We start from the raw sequence: 21,531 nt of genomic DNA, 5'->3' as shown, positions 1-21,531 counted from the left end.
CTTAAGTAACACAGATTTTTTGTTTATGTGTGGGTAAAATTAAATGGGATAATTATGAGTCTCCACAGGAATAATGAAATAATGTTACATAGTCAACCAAATACAAGCATCAGCACCATTGTCAAACACTTACTGGGAATGGGGCAGATGTTGGGAGGGATTCTTTATTCACTGTGGGTTGCAAGGAGAGGAAGGGGATGAGCAGGGGACCAGAGGTGAGGAGAATGAAGCAGCCTGTGATTTGGAGGGATCAGGAGAGTTGGTTGGGCAGATGATCATGGAGGATAGATGAAGGTTGGGTCAGGAGGATAGATGAAGGTTGGGTCAGGAGGATAGATGAAGGTTGGGTCAGGAGGCTTTTGCCAGAGTGAAACCCATGATCAGAGAAATTTGAGGGGTGGACAAAAAAAAGCAGAAGGAGCTACAACTTGAGAAATCGGTTATTTACAAGATACAGTAAAACACTGATTATCTGCTATCAATTATTCAGAAATACCAATGATTTGGCAACTGGCTCCCCTCATACTTCCTATGCCCCAGTTCCCTGGTCCCTTTCAACTTACTTCGCTCACTAATATATTATACAGTGTAATATCTAAAAAAAAATGAAATAAAAGTCTGGAAAATCTGCCAATCTGGCACCAAAGTCCTGACCATGCCGAGTTATACTGAAGTGATAGATTTGCAAGAGTTTCTTGAACCCGTCAACAAGCCTGCTTATTTATTCAACCAAGAGGCGGCTACAAGGATTTATTTGCCTTTAAATTATCGATCCAGGATAATGCAACTGACACGCCAATGATTCAGAATGAAATGGTAGGTTCCAGTCTTTGTCCCAGGCATCTGCATCCTCACCAGCGCCTGGCAACAACTCTCTTGCAAAGATAGTGCACCAAAGTCCACCTCTTTGCTTAACACCAATGATCAAAATATGGCCAAAAGAATGCATTTGCCACCTCCTAGTATCATTTCTGCATTGGCTTTGTTTTTGTTTGTTGAATTAATGGTACAGAAATACCCTTTAGGGATTTTAAATCTACAGATCTGGTAGCAATGCATGCATATTCTAAACAAAGCAAAAGGATATCAACTCCCAGAAAGGATTGAAGAAATTAATGTCAACAACAAAAACTTTGAAAACTTTGGCAAAACTAAAACTGTATTCAAATCTCACTTGAAAGGATGTGATTTGAGGGACATTATTTGATTTAGAGCAGCATGCAATGTACTAATGATCTATAATGTAGGTTATAAACATTCTACTTTGTTCATATACTGGGAAGCAGTAAAACACAGCATGATAATCATTATTTCCACATTCTTTAACATTCCTTAAAAGAAAGGAAATTCAGGTGCATTATTTGTTAAATTGAAAACGTTTTTTGTGGGGGCGAGTTACGTTTGACACAGGCTTGACAGTTGTGCAAAAGGGTCAGACACATAACCAGCTGAACATTAGTATCAAAATCACAGATATTGCTGGAAGAAGTGACTGCTGAATTCCATCAGAAGTTTGGCAGGGCCAGTGAGGCTTTGCACAGGGCACACACTGATGTGCATTGCAGCAACTGTTATCAGATAGGAAACCAGTGAATAATGGGTAGAACATTTTTTCCTCATTATACTGTCATCTAAACATATTGTGTTTATATGAGCTTTCAAATATTAAATGTAGTCTACTAATCAGTTTCTTACCCAGCTTGTCCATCACTAAGCTTCTTAATAACTTGACCAAGTACAAACAAACTACGGTTGATATTGCATCCTTCCTTTAAACGGACTCCTAAATTATAAAAAGAGAAATTACTCTTTCTTCACAGGAAAATGAGTGAGCAGTTTAAGGTAACAATAATAGGCTTCAAATAAAAGGTGCAAAGCAATACAGAGGAGTTCAAATGAAAACTAGAACACGACTGGAAACTACATTGGAATTGAGAATACACATACAACTCCATATTGGAAGCTGGCAATAAATTTCTAGTAATAGCTGGGAGGAAATAATTAACAATGAATGTTAAAGAATAATGAGAAAGTTTATTGAAGACTTTCTCGAGTCTAGCTTGAAACTTGTACAATTTCAAGAACAGTGTTTTGAAATAAAATTTAAATTTTGATTTAAATGGGTAACACCTGGGAAATACAAATGGGACTTTTGCAGCTAGACTCATGGAATCTGAAACAGAAACAATTGTTAAAAAAATTAAGAAGTTTGACAATACTAAGAAACTTGGAGAATGGAGGTAAATTCTTCAGTATGATACTAAAATTTTAAAAAGTACCTTCTGCTCCTGTTTGACTGGCTCGTTCACTACCTGCCAAATCGACCAAATTCTACAAAAGAAATAGTTTCCTATTTAATTCTCAGTTCAGTCCTGCAGACTGTGTACAATGGTAAAACAAAGCAAAAAAAAGTTTGATCACCAATAAGTCATTAATTGAAGTTATATGTATTCGTTCAACTTCCAGTATAATAATTCAAATAATCCAGTCAGTCTAATTAGCAAAATGTCATAAAAATTCTTCCAACTTCCTTGGACTAGTTGTCAACAGTATCCTCACACCTTCTTTCCCCTAACTAGGCAATTTGTATTACAAATAAGAGAAGACACTATCCACGTGTTGAATTTACCTTTCAAAATCATCTTTTACATTTTTGGTTGCATTATTTGAACCAAATACTGAAACTCCCTACAGATCACCAATGATAGCAGAAGACTCTAGGTTCTCTTTTCAGCAAAGCCTTAATAAAACCATATTAGAAATAAGTTCATAACCTACTCAGTCTGGTTGATCAGCCTCCTCAATCAAAATGTATCAGAACGAAAAGAGGTCTCAGTTATCATTATCCCCAAGAGATTAGTTTCACATTTTCATCTAGAGTGTTACTCGGATCAGCAGAGCGTCAATTGTTCTAGAACCATTACGCATCACTTGTCTCCAGTAACTTGCTTGCCAATACCCCAATTTGGGTTCTGCTGGGAGCAATCAGCTCCAGACCTTTTCATAGCCTTAAATTAAACAAGGAACAAAGAGCTGAACTCCAGAGGGGTGAGAGAAAAATCATTGACATCTAGTCAGCAATCAGCCAAGTGCAGTATCGAGTAAAACTGAAGTTAATGGACATCAAGGGGAAGACGCTCCAGTGGTTGGGATCATCCACCCACAGAAGGAAGAATGTTGAGATCAATCATCGCATCCCCAAAATATCACTAACTCAATCCAGTGATTACACACAAAATATCACAGCACCTCAATTCAGTGTGCTAGGCCATCCATGACCAGGGTGCTTCATCAATTAGCTTCCACACTAAATGAGCAATGGGATTTCTTGTTGATGATAGCACAATGCTCAATCACCTTCATAGCTCATCGGAAAATGAAGCAGTCTGTGCTTGAGTGTAGCAAGACCTGGACAACATTCAGACCTGGGCTGATAATTAGTTTATAGTATGCCCCTGAGAAAAGTGGCAGACAATAACCCCATCCAACAGGGGAGTCTAACTACTACTAACAATATACAGCTCTGAAACTTGGTGGCATTGCCATAGTCAAGTTCACCCCACTTCATCAACATCTTAGGTGCCAATTTTGAACTGGAACAAAATTAGATTAGTCTCTGCGACTAAAAGAGCTGGTCAGAAGGTGGGTATCCTGCAGTGAGCAAATTGTTTCCTGATCAGCTCTTTTTTCATTAAATACAGGGTAAAAGTCAAGAGTGATGGAATATTCTCAAACTGCAAAGATAGGAGTTACTCCAATACAACTATCACCCCTACAAGTGGTAGGTCATTCTGACTATAATTGGTAAAAATATGGAATTCTCACAAAAATACTAAGCTCAAAATTTTGCATTTAAAGAATGATTCTTTTCTTGCATACCATTTTATTTCTCAATTTCATGAATGGTATTATAAAATAATTTTACAAGATAACATTTTGTTCTGTATTTTACTTTGTACTTAAGGTCTGACTTGCATGTAAGATTGGACATTAAGAATTAATTGTATTTCAACAGCTTTAATAATTGTTCAAGGTGATTGTGTGTGTGACATTATCAGTGACCAAGAGTCTCCAACTTGTTTCATTATAATCCAAAGTTAGCTATGGATTCTGAGTACAAGAAATTCAGTTAGATTTGTATTGTGCATTTCCTACTGGGTGACATGCAAAAGTTTTAGTTTCATGGGCTTGGAAGTTTAGAATGGGTGAGTAAATAAATCCAAAATCAATGCTAACAATCTGATATAAGCAAACTAATGAACTTTAATTTTTACATGGTCACCAATTTGGCCAAATAAGATTAAAGGCAGATCTCACTGGACACAGCCCTGACATTCAGAGACATTATTTACATCAGTTTTAGACAATTAATGAATCAAAATAAATATTTTAGAAATAAAGTTCACCAGTAACGCACAAACAATTTAAAAATGTAAACAGAAGTAATACAACTCCAAAATCTCCAATCTTGCACCAAGTCAGACCTGGCTTAATATTAGAAATTAATGGCAAGAAATCCCAGCAGCCCGAGGTTTCAGGTACTACTGCTGGACTTCACATGGAATGGAGTAAACTGCTGAAAACCAGCCCCAGTGAGAAATATATTGGTCCAATATGAGGAAAATGACATTTCTGGTTAAACCAGAATTTAAAGAATAATTGAATAAAATAAGCAGAGAGCTATTAACTTCGAAAAATGGCACAGAACTCACCAGATGTGCAACCATAACTGCTTCATTATCTTTATCCCTGCTTTCCACAATCTGAAATGGAAAAGGGTTCATTAAATCAGAGCCCTTCAAAAATGAATGACCCTCAATCTATCTTAAACATACAAATTGATCTCAACAAAAAGAGGTTTTAGACACTTCTATAATAATAGACAATTTTAACATTCTACAGCAAAATAATATTTGAATCAGAACGTTTTTGCCATCTCAAAATCAAATATTCATTTGTACTATTTCTCTTTTAAAGTAAAATAGCTACACTTGTAATTTATTCATGACATTGGTACACATGAATGGATTAGCAACAACTGGGCTTTTCAATAACAGCAGTTGTACTTTTCACAGTGGATAAAAAAAATAAAGCAACCTTCTAAACTGGTGCATCAATGGGCATCATCTATTTCATTCAATGATGTTGCATTAAGTGCATTAATTCACAATGAAGCCAGCTGAAGTACATTCCCCAACAGGTCAGAATGATACATCCAATTTTTTAAAAAATATTTGATCTAGATAAACAATTTTAATTGATATTAAAACACTAAAAGCTGGAAACATCAAAAGGTCATCTAACTGATAGCACCTGTGGTGAGAGACAACGAACCTGTCTGTCAAAGGCATTTCTAGCACTTTTGTTACTTCAAGCACTTTACTTCAGTATTATTTTATTGTACTGTTTTCCCAAACAAAACAAGTGGTTCTTTATTACTGTAGGCACAAAGTGCTCCTCATTTTTCCAGGACTGAATGCCAGCATGGCCTCACTTGGAGCCCAAGTACAATAAACTCCAATGAATTGACATCAAGTTCTGCCTTTTGAACAATTTAGCAGTTACAGATTAAAAATGAGACTGTATTCTAGATCAAATGCTGAACATTGAGAGGAATAAATGAGATTCATGTTAGTTGCAGGAGACCAAGAACCAGATCAGTTTATCTCAAATATTATTTATGATTGCAATCTAATGTACAGAACCACATTTACACAGCAGAAGCAATATGGAAGTGTATCATGGTTGGTGGTATATGGAGAGAAAAAGTCACCCAAAAAGCAATTAGAAAAGATATTCTGGCCTTTTAAACTTGTGTGTAGTCATTTAATATAGGGAAATTCTTCTCAGTCAATAGAAATGTTTGAATCATCTTCTTTCCTAATTCATTCAGAAGTAAATCTACTTCACCATTTTTCAATTGAAACATTATTGTAACCAATGCTTTTGTTTCAGGCCTTTAAAGATATAGAGACCAAAGCAAAGACAACCATTGATGCACTTCAGAAGCTCAAGCAAACACCTATAATTTTATATTAATTTTCTTTCGATCACAGATTCTTGATACTGCATAATGACAGACTCTTATCTAGCATAACAAACACTGCTATGTTCTTTCCTTAGTTAGGTTTAGAATGTTGGCAAGCAACATGGACAAACTTATCAATGGAGCAATGCATATGTTAAACTCATCATAACTATAAGTTAACAAAATGTACTTTTGCCTTATGAAATTCAAATGAATCTGTCAAACAATGCACAAAGAATTGGTCACATTTCTGAGGCAAAAGTTGAATTTAGCGGCAATTGCCAAAACTATTTGAATCGCCATGCAAAAACAATCTTCTGGAGGAACTGAGCAGCATCTGTAGCCCAAAACATCAACAATTCCTCTTCCCCACCCTCCACAGATGCTGTTCAACCCACTGAAGTCCTCCAGCAGATTGTTTGTTGTTCTTGATTCCAGCATCTGTAGTCTCTTGTAACTAAACTTGGCAATTCAATAGAGACACATTTATTCTTAGGACATGGATGTCGCTAGCCAGCCTAGCATTTATTGCTGGTAACAAACTTCCCTCTTGAACCATTGGTGCACACGAAGTACTTGATTGCCTATAATGGGTACTTCAAGGCACGTAAAGGTACCAACACCATCTCTACAAATACTTCCAGTAAATTGAGGTTTAAACAAACCAATGTCAGTTTTGTCTCGCAGGCCATTATCCCATGTATTGAAGCCCTAGTTACACTCAGCTGCCTTCACACTTATGCTCCACACTACTCCTGAAACAGATATTCTATTCTGATCTGTGTCTTGGGAAGAGACTACCTGGTGGACAGTAAAAGATTAATGGATCTGCTCAAACCCTTCTTGAAGAAATACAACATCTCCACTGACTCCTAGGAATTTCTGGCCCACCACCACTGCAGAGAGGCAACATTCTGGATAGTTGAGAACCTCAAACGTATGCATCAGAAGGACACAGAAGACCTGTGTAAATGGTGAAAGTAGTGCATCAACTCTCAAACTACTCACCTGATCACTTCATCAGGCATCACTTGTACCACTGGTGGAAGGATCTGCTGTTTCCACATTGTCCTAATTGACCACTTCAGAACCCACAAAACCAGAATGGAAGCAAATCATCCTCCATCTCAACTAAGCAGTGGCTGCATAGCGTGGAGCTCCAGAATTTTGACCCCACAAAGAAATGACAATCGTCTCTAAATCAGGGCATTATAGGGCTTAGAAGCAATGGTATTCTCACATACCTGCTGCCCTTCTCCTTCCACGCAACAGAGATCCGATCTCTCTAATGAGATGTTAAAACATGGTCACATTTACCCTTTCAGCTGGACATAAAGATATCCCATGGCACAATTTAAGAAGCAATTTCTCATTTATTTTGTTTAACGCACAAGTTGACTACCTATCACACAACTATCAATATAAAAAACATTGACTTTTTAATTGAAGTTTACTGCGCATAATTCAGCTGCTGACATATCCTGCTTTAGTTATGATCACAGTTCAAAAGGACTTCATTGGTCAAGAGAACTTTGACTTGTCATGGAGAACTATTAATGCACGTTCTTTTGCACAACTGAAACAAATTGAAATTCTAGATAACTTTATCTTACCACTCTAAAAATGGTATGCGATCGACTACTACGTTCATTCATTTTAGTTTCTCCATAATGCCTGTTTTCTGCAGAGAAAAAAAAATTATTTTAAAAATCGACAAAGTATTTCCATTGTCAATAGAATGCCAATTCAAATTACTGCAGTGAACCATTAATTATGCTGCTTTTTCCAATTGATTCTTTTTTAAAAATTAATGTTGTTTTGAGTTCAGTGGAGGAATGCTACTGGCAGACCATAGCAATAAGCACTTTTTAAAAAAATCTTGAGCATAGAAATCTTTCCTAGGCAAATTAAAGCAGTCGAAATGCAAAGAAAACACCAAATAATTAGTTGAAGTAAAAGCTTTAGGAAACGTACAAAATATCACTGAAAAGCAAGATCAGAAAAAAAAGGAAAAAAAAACTGGAGGCTTCGTGGGCTTTGCTTCAGAGGACTTCGGAGCAGATAAGTTTTTCTTTTTATTAAGTTTTAAGTATAAGGCTTAGTTTTTAAATAGGGTTATAATTTACTAGGGTTAGTATTTTTATAAGTGCTTTAAAAGATTTTACTGGTCGAGTGGGGGCTGGACTGCGCAGGCGTGGCACGGGCAGTTTAAAAAGCAAACCGCCTATACAGCGAGCAGCGTCGGAGCGGGCAGTGGAGTGAGTGGGAGCAGAGTGTTCTGGGCTTTGGCTCAAAGGGGTAAGGCAGGTGAGTAGCTGGTAGGTAGGCAAAGGTAAGGTTACCTGTTATCTGTGATAAATAGTTAAGTAGAAAAACTAGGAAAAAAACAAGGTAGTAGTTCAGATGTAGGACATGGTAGTGTGCTGCAGCTGCTTGATGTGGGAACTCGTGGACCTTGCTGCGGTCCACGATGGCCACATCTGCAGTAAGTGCTTAAGGCTGGAGGAACTTCGGCTCAAAATCGATGAGCTGGAGTTGCAGCTTCAAACACTGTGCAGCATCAGGGAGGGGGAGAGTTTCGTAGATTCTGTTCATCAGGAGACAGTCACCCCCCTTAGAGCAAGTACTTCTGGAGTCCAGGAAGTAAATAGAATGGTAACTGTCAGGGGAGGGAAAAGGAAAAAGGAAAAAGAAAATTAATAGTCAGATAGAGCAGAGGATCTCGGAGGCTGTTCCCCTCAATAACAGGTTTTCCGCTTTGGAGACTGTTGAGGGAGATGACCTGGCGGGGCCTAGCAGCAGTAGCCAGCTCTGTGGCACTGGGACTGGTCCTGCTGCTCACAAGGGAAGGGAGAAGAGGAAGGCGGTAGTGATAGGGGACTTGATAGTCAGGGAAACAGATAGGAGGTTCTGTGGCAGTAAGCATGGATCCCGGATGGTATGTTGCCTCCCAGGTGCCAGGGTCTGCGATGTCTCCGATCGGGTCCACAGGATTCTAGAGAGGGAGGGAGAACAGCCAGAAGTCGTGGTTCATGTTGGTACCAACGACATAGGTGGGAAGAGGGATGAGGTCCTGGAAAGGGAGTTTAGCGAGCTAGGCAGTAGGCTGAAGGACAGGACCTCAAGGGTAGTGACCTCGGGATTGCTGCCAGTGCCATGCGATAGTGAAGGCAGGAATAAGAGGAGATGGCAGATAAATGCGTGGCTGAGAAGTTGGTGCAGGAGGGAGGGTTTTAGATTTTTGGATCATTGGGATCTCTTCTGGGGATGGTGGGACCTCTACAGAGAGGACGGGTTACACCCGAACTTGAGGGGGCCAATATCCTTGCGGCCGGGTTTGCTAGGGTGGTTCAGGAGGGTTTAAACTAGATTGCGAGGGTGAAGGGAACCAAAGGAGTAGGTCAGAGGAAGAAGGGGATGGGGAAAAGTTAAATCTGACAGGTAGAGAGGCTTTGAGGATGGAAAGGCAGAGTACAGGCTATGAAAATAGTAAGGTGGATGGGCTGAAGTGCATGTACTTGAATGCAAGAAGCATCAGGAATAAGGGAGATGAACTGAGAGCTTGGATAAGTACATGGGACTATGATATTGTGGCTATTACAGAGGCATGGCTGACATCGGGGCAGGAATGGATATTGAATATTCCTGGTTTTCAGTGTTTTAGAAAGGATATGGGGGGGGGGGGGGGGGGAAGAAGAGGAGGAGGGGTGGCGATATTGGTCTGGGACACAGTTACAGCTGCAGAAAGGGTAGATAATGTAGAAGGATCCTCTCCAGAGTCAATATGGGTGGAAGTTAGGAATAAGAAAGGGGTAGTTACCCTCCTGGGAGTATTCTAGAGGCCCCCTGGTAGCAGTAGGGATACTGAGGAGCAGATTGGGAGGCAGTTTTTGGAGAGATGCAAAAATAATAGGGTTATTATAATGGGAGACTTCAACTACCCAAATATTGATTGGCACCTACTTAGTGCCAAGGGTTTAGACGAGGCGGTTTGTTAAGTGTGTCCAGGATGGATTCCTGACGCAGTATGTTGACAGGCCGACTAGAGGGAATGCCATATTAGATCTAGTTTTAGGTAATGAACCGGGTCAGGTGACAGATCTATCGGTGGGTGAGCATTTGGGGGGCAGTGACCATTGCTCCATAACCTTTAGAATTGTCATGGACAGGGATAGGAGCAAAGAGGACGGGAAGATATTTAATTGGGGGAAGGCAAATTATGAGGCTATAAGGCGAGAACTTGGGAGGGTAAATTGGGATGACATTTTTGAAGGGAAATGTACTATGGAGATGTGGTCGATGTTCAGGGATCTTTTGCAGGATGTTAGGGATAAATTTGTCCCGGTGAAGCAGAGAAGGAATGGTAGGGTGAAGGAACTGTGGGTGATGAGAGAGGTGGAACAACTAGTTAGGAAGAAGAGGGTAGCATACATAAGCTGTAAGCAGCAAGGATCTGACAGGGCTCATGAGGAATATAGAGTAGCAAGGAAGGAGCTTAAGAAAGGGCTGAGGAGAGCGAGAAGGGGACATGAAAAGGCTTTGACAAGCAGGGTTAAGGAGAATCCCAAGGCTTTTTTCTCGTACGTAAAGAGCAGAAGGATTGCTAGGGTAAAGGTAGGTCCGATTAAAGACAAAGGTGGGAGGATGTGCCTGGAAGCTGTGGAAGTGGGTGAGGTTCTCAATGAATGCTTCTCTTCAGTATTCACCAAGGAGAGGGGTCTTGATGATGCTGAGGACAGTATAGGTGAGGGTAATGTTCTGGAGTATGTAGATATTAAAAGAGAGGATGTGATGGAGTTGTTAGAAAATATTAGGACAGATAAGTCCCCGGGGCCTGACGGAATATTCCCCAGGCTGCTTCGTGAGGCAAGGGAGGAGATTGCTGAACCGTTGGTTAGGATCTTTGAGTCCTCGTTGTCAACAGGGATGGTACCAGAGGATTGGAAGGTGGCCAATGTTGTCCCCTTATTCAAAAAAGGTAGTAGGGATAGTCCAGGGAATTACAAACCAGTGAGCCTTACGTCTGTGGTGGGTAAGCTGTTGGAAAGAATTCTAAGAGATAGGATCTATAAGCACTTGGAGAAACATGGACTGATTAGGGACAGCCAGCATGGTTTTGTGAAGGGCAGATCTTGCCACACAAGCCTGATAGGGTTCTTTGAGGAGGTGACCAGAAAGATTGACGAGGGTAGTGCAGTGGATGTGGTCTACATGGATTTTAGTAAGGCATTTGACAAGGTTCCGCATGGTAGGCTTCTTCAGAAGGTCAGAGGCCAAGGGATCTGGGGAAGCTTGGCCATGTGGATTCAAAATTGGCTACCCTGTAGAAAGCAGAGGGTTGTGGTGGAGGGAGTGCATTCATATTGGAGGGCTGTGACTAGTGGTGTCCCACAGGGATCGGTTCTGGGACCTCTGCTTTTTGTGATATTTATTAACGACTTAGATGAGGGGGTGGAAGGGTGGGTTAGCAAGTTTGCAGATGACACAAAGATCGGTGGTGTTGTGGATAGTGTGGAGAGCTGTAGAAGCTTGCAGAGGGATATTGATAGGATGCAGAGCTGGGCTGACAAGTGGCAGATGGAGTTCAATCTGGAGAAGTGTGAGGTGGTACACTTTGGAAGGACAAACTCCAAGGCAGAGTACAAGGTAAATGGCAGGATTCTGGACAGTGTAGAGGAGCAGAGGGATCTGGGGGTTCATATCCACAGATCACTGAAAGTTGCCTCGTAGGTGGATAGGGTAGTTAAGAAAGCTTATGGGATGTTAGCTTTCATAAGTCAGGGAATCAAGTTTAAGAGCCGCAAAGTGATGATGCAGCTTTACAAAACTCTGGTTAGGCCACAGTTAGAGTACTGTGTCTAGTTCTGGTTGCCTCATTATAGGAAGGATGTGGAGGCATTGGAAAGGGTGCAGAGGATATTTACCAGGATGCTGCCTGGATTGGAGAGTATGGATTATGGGAAGAGATTAAAGGAGCTAGGGCTGTTCTCATTGGAGAGGAGGAGGATGAGGGGAGACATGATAGAGGTATACAAGATATTGAGAGGAATAGATAGAGTGGACAGCCAACACCTCTTTCCCAGGGTGCCAATGCTCAAAACAAGAGGACATGGCTTTAAGGTATTGGGTGGGAAGTTCAAGGGTGATGTTAGAGGGAGGTTTTTCACCCAGAGAGCAGTTGGTGCATGGAATGCGCTGCCTGGGGTGGTGGTGGTGGTGGAGGCTGATACGTTGGTCAAGTTCAAGAGATTGTTAGATAAGCATATGGAGGAATTTAAATTGGAGGGATATGTGGGATGAAGGGCTTAGATAGTCATAGGTGTGGTTTGAAGGGTGGCACAACATGGTGGGCCGAAGGGCCTGTATTATGCTGTGGTAGAACATGACAATGAATTAACAAATTGAAATTAGTTCTGTATTATGGAACATCTTTACACAGAATTTGACAGTGACTGTTAGAACACGAAATAATTTTTAGCCAAACTGGATTTGATTCTATAAGGCAGGAGGTGAAGTAGAAGGCGTATTAACCCAGGACGAAATTTCCAAGAAACATTGGTCCAGTGTATTTGATGAAAATGGCCATATGCCAGATCAAACACACTTTAGCCACAAAATATTAGAACCAATATATGCAAGGAATGCTCATCAATTCAACAATTAAACAAATTTGAAAACATTTAAAATGGAATACAGGCAGTTCCACTATCACGCATTTCTATAATACGAATTGGTTATAATGTGATTGACGGATCAGGGAACACCATTTGCATTACGTGGACTGCACTGGTCATAGTATGATTGTGATAATCTGTTTAAATCTGTGCTTTGAAGCCTGATTTGCTTTAACACAACCTTTAGTAATGCAAGGTTTCTTAGGAAGGTAACTACCACGTTATAGCAGACCTACCTGTACATACAAACAAGGTCAGTCTGGGGAATGACTGCAAACTTGCGGAAAAAAGTGTTTTTTTTACACCACTGTTTTCAAAAAGAAACTGACCAATTTAATTGCAGTGCCAAACATTGCAAATCCTCCCTTGATAACCAGGTTATTTTGTTACATAGAGAATAATTGAGAGCCGACACTTAAAGTGAATGCTTTGCTGCATTGTAGAAAATCAAATAATTTTAGTGCATTCTTCTGGATTTTGCATTAACCTTAATAGAAATTTGGGTAACATTTATTTGTATACCTAATGCAGGCGGATAGAGAATGCTAAGAATATAAAGACATTTCTAGTAATAATGCATTACTAGATGTGTCCGAAAAGCTTTAAGTAACAGTACATGCAACTGGGTGACTTCTGTTTTTTTTTAAAGAGGTAACACAGAAATACATGCACACAAAAAAAAGCAAAGATCCAGATACTGCACAGTACATCAGTAATGTGGGGGGGGGGGGGGCGGCAGTGGTGTGCGCGGGGGTGGGAGCTACACCTTTAGGGTTACTATTCTTTGGATTCAACATTAAATTAAGAGCCCATCTGAACCTTTGAATAGATACAAAAAATTTCAATGGCATTATTTGAAGAGCAGGGAATCCCCACTTGCAGGCCAACATTTATCCAACAAAGAACACCGGTGAAAATGCAAATCTCTTTTAGTTGAGCACAAATCAAAGCAAATCTTACATAAGAAATGTCATCATATCATCAGAATTTTGGATCCAATGTATAATTTGTCATTTCTGGACAAACAGAAGTTTACCTGCATGTAATTTTGCACCAACAGAAAATTAAATCAACAGTTAACATGCACTTGGTGGCATTTGTTTAAGGGAGGAGGATTAACTATAAACTTATTTTGAATGGGATGATACAATCCTTTACATTCACCTAGATGGACAGAAGCAATCTCAATGTACCATCTCATCCAAAGGTCAGTTTTAGAGCACTCCCTTAGCATTGGGGTGCCAGCCAGGATCCTGCCCTTCCTTAAAGGGGCGAGGTCAAGCATGCACAGGTTAAGTAAAATTACAACCAACTGTTCCCAGCACACCGTACCATTGAAATTTAACTACACAAAAGTGTAATTACAGATTTAACCTTACTTTCTCCTTTCTTGACCCATTTCATCACAGCATCGTAAGTTACAGCAACTTCTTCAGTCAGCTCAGCAACATAAATATTTCTCTGGAAAATAAACATTTAAAAATTGACACAAGAATGAGATTTAAACTATTTCATTTTCAAGAAATTGTTCATCATCAAGATTATAAAATTCTCAAACCAGTTACACAAAGCATTTGTGCTTCTCAGGTTTCTAACTGGAATGGGGAAAATTGTGTGCATCTGCATTGCTAGAATGCCCAATATGCAAAGAAATTACAGCATACAACAATACAAAGAGCCTCTGTACCTCCCTCTGCAACTGGATACTCAACTTCCTCATCAGCAGACCTCAGTCAGTGAGAATTGGTAACAACACCTCCTCACTGACCATCAACACAGGTGCACCTCAAGACCGTGTGCTTAGCCCCCAGCTCTACTGTGTACCTAAGCACAGCTCCAATACCATCTTCAAATTTGTCGATGACACTACTGTTGTTGGATGAATCACAGTTGGTGATGAGTCAGCTAACCAGAATGAGGTGGGACACCTGGTTGACTGGTGCCACAACAACCACCTCTCTTTCAACATCAGCAAAACTAAAAAGTTGATTGTTGACTTCAGGAAGGGGAAGGAAGGTGAACATGTGTCAGTCTACAATCGGGGGATCGGTTGTGGAGAGTCAGCAGCTTTAAATTCCTGGGTATTAACATATCAGATGACCTGTCCTGGGCCTAGCAGATAGATGCAATCATAAAGAAAGCTTGCTAGCTTCTTTACTTCCTTAGGAGGCTAAGGAGGTTTGGATTGTCACCGAACACTCGAACAAACTTCTACAAGTGTACTGTTGAAAGTATCCTGACTGGTTGCATCATGGTTTGGTATGGCAACGATCACTTTGCACTAAAATGGACTTTTTTTATATTCTAATTGTGTTCTTTCTTGTAAAATTAAACACAAATTATACACAATTTTATGTGTTTTTCTTGTGAATGCTGCTTATATGATGCTATGTGCCTATGATGTTGCTGCAAGTAAGTTTTTCATTGCACCTGTGCATAGGCATACTTGTACATATGATAATAAACTCGACTATAGACTGAAATTAACAAATAGAAAGTCATTGTTAGATAGCTTACTTGCACATACATAAAAGTGAATGCTAGTGGACTTACAAGCACCACTTAAAAGTACAATGAGATGTACTTACATCCATATCTTCCCTAACTTCCAGAGGTCTTCCTTTTGAATCACTAAGTAAATCTGATACAGATTCATTATAAATTTCCATGTAAGAAACACGCAACAGAAATTCTCTGTTTTGCATCTAAGAAAATAAAAGAAACAAATTAGTAGCACAGGTCAGCTGTGAAGAGACATCCAATTCCTCAATACAAGAGAAGCAAACAAAAAAAAAATTGGAATTTATGAAGCAATTTATTATCAATATTCCAGGGATATTCAAAAGAAAATTCCAGCCAATTAACTTTCATAAACTTAGATCTGGACATTACGTCCACAGATCAGAGCTGACCTGGGCATTTAGACAGTTGTGTTTCCATCCTTGATAACTTTCAAATTGCAGTCAATATCATACAGAACTGGCAGCCAGTCTGTGCACAATCTTTTTTTTAAAAAACAGAATTTAAAATATTTCTGTAGCTGGTCAATAGGATGAACTCCAAATATTTGGGAGTAAGAAACATATAGGATATTCAGGCAAACCTATTACAAAAGTACAAGACATAACCCATCGATGAAAGGTTCCAATGGGAATGACACAAATGTGTGTATATATATAAAAAAACAACTGAATGCCTTCTTGGAGAAGAGTGGATATGCTGACAGTACAGGAAAGATTCATCATGACTCAAGGTGAAGCCAGGTCTTCAGCCCTCAAAATTATCATAATTCTAAAGTACAAAAACTAATTTCCAGCAGTATCATTTAAAAGTACACAAGTGTTACTTACCTCATTAATAACTTTGAATAAATTGCAGATTGCCAAAGGAATAAGACCAGGACCATCTGCATTTCCCATCATTGTATAAGTCTTTCCAGATGAGGTCTGTCCATATGCAAAAATAGTGCCTAATAAACAAAGAGCATACAATACTTAAATACAACATCAAACCTATCGTCTGCAACAATTACCATTTTGCATCTTAACCTATTCCAGTCTCATTTGAAATGTTACCAGTTTTCCTCCTTTGAAGGATTCACCAAATGAAAGACTCTTTCGCCAAGATGGATTCAAGGAAATGGTGAAAAGGTCAACAAAAGAAACTTCAATAAAAACATTACTATCATACCAGAGAATGCTTTATTCTGCCTTAATGCTGAACACAACTGGCTTTCTTTCCACTGCAAGGAGGTCTTTATACCAGAAATGTCAATGCTGTTAATTTTTCAAAAAATTATAATATTCTACCCAACAGATGATCTATAATGTAGATGATTGCGTCAAATGTATTAACAAGATTCCACTTCAGTAAATCATGGATTTGAGCTATCACCATACTTTATCAAAATTCTGGACGTCACATTCAAAAACTTAGACAAGTGGTGATAGTCCAAGCTTAAAACAATACCCATGAAGGGGCAAAGTCAAATAATGACAGTTTTCTTTAACTGTAGGTTTAAGATTAGAATGTGAAGCATACTCACCATTATAGCCCTCAGTAATAGAGCACACAATAGAATGTGCAACTTCATTATAAACAGTTTGTGTTGTCTCAGTTGCATGGAATACACGGTCTGGAAAACATTTGTTCAGCATAGAACAAAATTAATTACTCATCTAGAAAATTTTCTAGTTGTATAACATTTCATACACAAGGTCAGTCAACTAAGTAATCTAAATTGGCACTATTACTGTTATTTGCACATCACTCTCCAAATAACGTTACAATTCCATTCACTGGCCATCTTAACCTGACTTTATTGATAATGTACTGCTACCAAATCAGTAAACAGTGATGCTTGGAGGTGTATTTGTAATCTGCCATGTCCTGGATGGTGGACTGTACTGAAAATACAATTTCTCTTGCAGGTGTACTGGGATTCTTTGTTCTCAGCCATTTGAATACTGTCAACTGAATTTAAATCAGTCAACTGTGCCATCATTATCATATCAACAGCAGAGCCATATGACACAGACGAGCAGTTAATGATAATGCTTACTACAAGAAAAAGTCTACCAAGAACAAGTTGAGCTCCTTGCTATTTTCTTCTGTGTTTAGGTCCACTAATCAGCAAATCATTGAGTTAAGAAACAAGCAAGCTACTGCTCCCTTTCAAATCTATTATGCGATCTGTAACAAAAACATCTCAGGAACTTACCAAAATTGAATGATTTGGCCCCATTAATCTGGGAAATAGTTTGGTTGTCAGTTTTCCAATGAACTTCGGAGGATCCTTGTGAAGACCTCTCTCTGATGGAGTATAGAGTTTTAAGATTGTGAGAAGACTTGATCCGGACTACTATTCAAGTGAAGAAATACAGTTCATGCAGTGTATTTAATTGTTAGAAGTTCTCCCCTGTGGTGTTAACCCAAGGATATACTTTGAACTTCTCTTTGTATCACTTATCTTTTTGTCTAGCTGTCTTCCACTTCCTCTCCCTTACTTGCATTGTTCTACATTTCCCAACAATGATCAGATTTACATAAACTAAGGCACCAAACCTAAATACACTTGCTCAGAAAATAGGATCTAAGTCATATATGGCCACCTGCTGAAAACCAGTTCCTTCCATCATCACTAACCAGATTAGACTTGAATATTCACAGACACCCTAGGGATGAAGATGAAAAGGAAAAGGAAGAGAAAAAAGGAAAATTATACCTCCACTGGGCAAGTCCCAGACAGCACAATTGTAGAAGGACCTTCTTTTGCAATGGTTGAAGCATTGCTGTGGTTTGCCCTCATCTACCAACAGTACCACTAATCCAAGATAAAACTGGAATGCAAAGAAAACCTCAGCTCCTTTATCCAAGAGTGAATATGTTTTGACAGTAATGGAACACAGCAATATTGGAAAGAAGTGGCCATCAATCTTTGGGTAAAAGGTGCATGATCAACCAAGAATGGTGAAGAACTGAGGGACATTTTGGCCTACCCCTTTTTTTGTTCACTCTCTTCTCACCTTCGTATGAGGTAGTGTAGAGAAGTAGGATCAAGCCAAAGAAGTAACTTTTGAGGGACAAGAACAGGCTGAATTGACAACTTGAGAGTCTAGGTGTATGGAAGATAGCAAAACTGAACCGAACAATAGCACTATCCTTGTCAGCAGGCTAATGAATAATAAATAAACTGGACTGTAACATTGCAAGTTCGGATGTTAGGTTAAACAGGCCATTGATGTCATGCTGACAGTTCTCAATAAAAATTATTGGAAAGATGCCAGAAGGGGAAATCCACATGGAATGAAACTTCCGGAAATAAGAGAAAGGAAAAGGGATCTGTTGTGCCATGGGGCAGCAAGGGGAAAACTCCTGACCAAAAAGTTGGGCGTAGACAGAAAAGCAATAGAAGAAAACTTCTATTATACACAGCACTGCATCACAATCAGAGACTCTATTCAAACATTAACAATTACCTATTAATAATTATCTATTTGGAAAATTCCAAAATATCCAGAGGCATTTCACAAGGAAATAAATGGACAAAACTATTACACACACAAAAAAGGTAGACAATTGCAGGTTAAAAGGAAACATCAAGTCAAAGGTTGGAGAGACAGAGACATTTATGGAGGAAATTCCAGAGCTACACGAATAGGAGCATGAAGGGAACAGGGGTGGATGAGAGCCCACATTTGAAGGAACAGGTTTCTGAGACGGCTGTGAGCAAAATTAGACATTTGGTTCTAGACTGAACCAGAGTATTTACGAAGTCAAACTCAAATCTAACAGAGACTTGGACTCTATATCCTTTGCAGCACATAGATGTCCACTACTAATATTGCCCATCTCTGCACTCCACTAACTTATCTTTGTTGGAATGCTTTCCCCTTCTCCAAATTTGATATTTTATTTCTGACAACAGATCTGGGACCCAAAACACAAAATTTTATTTTGTTTCTGTTCAACCAAACCATTTTCCTGTTGGTTTGTCTTCCTTCAGAAACTTGAGTTCATCTTTTGCCTACATCGAAATTCATACCATCCCACTCAACATACAACAATCTTATTCAAAAATGTGACACAACAAAGCAGAAGACTTGTTTTCATTATGTATATTCCCACCTATAGCTATTGATTTGAAAAACTATTATTAAAGCTTGTTTTATACATTTCAAAATATACTTTATTCATAAAAAATTCAATGGTACATCATACAGAACTTTTCAAGTCAACAGTTTTATAACAAATTACATTATTCCTGTTGCTTAATATTAGCATATCATCAGTTATCATTCGTTTACAAGCAAAGAGTTCAAATCAGAGAAACATGCCCTTTATTCCATTGAGCACTCACCAACCATCAAGCACCCATTTTTATGCTAATCCTACCCCAACCTACTTTATTCTCCCCACTTTCCTATTAATTCAGCATTAGATTCTACCATTCAGCTATACAGTAGGCACAATTGACGGTGGCCAATTTACCTACCAACCCACATCTTTGGGATGTGGGAGGAAACTGGAGCACCCAGAGGAAATACACGTGGCCACAGGGAGAATGTGCAAACTCCACACAGACAGCACTAGAAGTCAGGGTTGAACCTAGGTCACTGGAACTGAAGCAGTGGCTCCACTAGTTGTGCCACCCATGCTGTCCAAGTTCATGGAAGGCTCAACAGAGAATTCAAATAATTAGTGTGCAATAGCTGGAGGACCCCAAGTTGTAGCCTTCCCCAGAACCCTTGTACTGGTTGTACCAAACTTGCCCCTTTGTACATAGTCCTAGACCTTTGATGGTGCCACTTTGCAGGACTAGGTCATTGACAACACCTTGCTCAGAGTTTTTTAGGTGTCTTTTACTGTGTTCATGGCTTCCAATAGTAGTTGATACTTGTGATGGTCAATGTCCTCATTTCCACTTCGGTTGTCACAATGGCAACAGACGGTGTGGTTAATCTGCCAATCACGCAGGAAAGATCTGACAGTGATGGCCTCTCAACGTTAAGGTCTTAGTGTTTGTTTTGAAGCTTTGATGAGACATTCTCCAAATGACTGTTTTCTTGGCGAATAATGCCGCAGGATTCGCCGTCTCCTTTTCCTGCAGGGCTCCGATGGCATTTTGTGCAAACTATCAACTAAATGACTTGTCATCAAAGGTGCTCTAGATAAAGTGTCCTACAAAGGACAAGTGGCGTGGAGCGTTTCAACTAAAGTACCCAGGCAAAACAGCTAGACCCATTCTTCACAGTGCTAGGGACAGACAACTGCAAGGGTCAAAGCAGGAGCGAGAACTAACGCGATCAACACCGACAACGCCATTCAAAAGCAGAACATTAACTCAAGGAAACAGCAACCAGTTGATTCTCTTTCCAAGAAGGGTCCTGAGTGTTTCTAGCATTTTGTTTTGATTTTAACCTTCGTTTTTTTTCCCTATTCCAAAGCCATCCTTTCACTCTACGCCTTCACCCCTTTTGCCCCCTACTTCCATCATCACAGGCCTTCATTTTGTTCTCTCCTTCCCTTACTTCTCTACGTCCTTTCGGCAGAGATACTCAGCAGGTTCTTCCCTGAAAGGTTGACTGTTTCCCTCTCCATATTGCTTGACCTACTGAGTATTTGTCCATTTCAGATTTCAATTTAACGCCCATAATCGGGAGCCCCGCTGCAGCGGGGATTTAACCAGGCAGTGTGGGAGTTCAGCCTCACTTCACCCGTCTCTACACTGATCCCCCGTTTACAAGGCCCGACATCCGTGCCATTTCACAGCTCGCTTCTCCACAGTGAATAGGATTACACTCACCTAGCGTTGGGGGGCCTGAGCCGGACACACACTTGCACCGCACCCTCCTCCGCCATTCCTAGTCCACTTCACACCGGCACCTTCCTACCTTCCGTCGGGATCGGAGCCTCTGCGCCGAGCTCTCTGCACCGGGACCGGGGCCTCTGCGCCGGATCAGCTCGCGCGATAAACCCTTCCTTCTCCACACTCCGGTTTGAATTTCCCAGATTCGATCTGATTGGTCAAAGTCTCCCCTTCGGTTGATGACCTCAGCGGCGCGAGCAGGGGGCGGTGCTTGCGGCTGCGGCCGTTGCCGCGGGCCTCGCGTGGTGCGGGCTTCGTTCACTGATGAGAAGGAATGTCTCCTTCCCAAGTCCAATTTACAGCCAATTATTAACCTCATGCCCGCAATATCGTAGCTCGGTTGCAGACCAACCGCTCACGACCTTCCCCAATTTTTCAACCCAGAAAATAACCCCAACGGTGAATATACTATCTCCATCTAGTTTCTGGATCCAAGTCATGACTCCATTTGAGGTTGACCT

The 21,531-nt window shown here is 40.1% G+C and overlaps 1 protein-coding gene across 3 annotated transcripts in view; it reads right to left on the bottom strand.

Annotated features, from left to right (window-relative positions):
• The window catches only part of cenpe (centromere protein E), a 109,722-nt gene extending 88,553 nt beyond the window's left edge, over positions 1 to 21,169 (bottom strand). For all 3 annotated transcript variants that reach the window (XM_052020556.1, XM_052020558.1, XM_052020557.1), the window contains exons 1-10: positions 21,008 to 21,169; positions 17,423 to 17,514; positions 16,748 to 16,837; positions 16,053 to 16,171; positions 15,291 to 15,407; positions 14,082 to 14,163; positions 7,642 to 7,709; positions 4,713 to 4,763; positions 2,280 to 2,331; positions 1,696 to 1,783 (exon numbers count right to left, since the gene is read on the bottom strand). In XM_052020556.1, coding sequence (XP_051876516.1) covers positions 1,696 to 1,783; positions 2,280 to 2,331; positions 4,713 to 4,763; positions 7,642 to 7,709; positions 14,082 to 14,163; positions 15,291 to 15,407; positions 16,053 to 16,171; positions 16,748 to 16,837; positions 17,423 to 17,514; positions 21,008 to 21,063 — 815 coding nt within the window. In that variant the 5' untranslated portion in view covers positions 21,064 to 21,169. The remainder of the gene's footprint in view (positions 1 to 1,695; positions 1,784 to 2,279; positions 2,332 to 4,712; positions 4,764 to 7,641; positions 7,710 to 14,081; positions 14,164 to 15,290; positions 15,408 to 16,052; positions 16,172 to 16,747; positions 16,838 to 17,422; positions 17,515 to 21,007) is intronic.
• Between the last annotated feature and the right edge of the window lie 362 nt (positions 21,170 to 21,531).

Source organism: Pristis pectinata, chromosome 7, assembly GCF_009764475.1.
Source record: "Pristis pectinata isolate sPriPec2 chromosome 7, sPriPec2.1.pri, whole genome shotgun sequence".
Taxonomy (NCBI): Eukaryota; Metazoa; Chordata; class Chondrichthyes; order Rhinopristiformes; family Pristidae; genus Pristis; species Pristis pectinata.
Note: the sequence above shows the minus strand (reverse complement) of the source record. Positions and strands in the feature narration are given on the sequence as shown.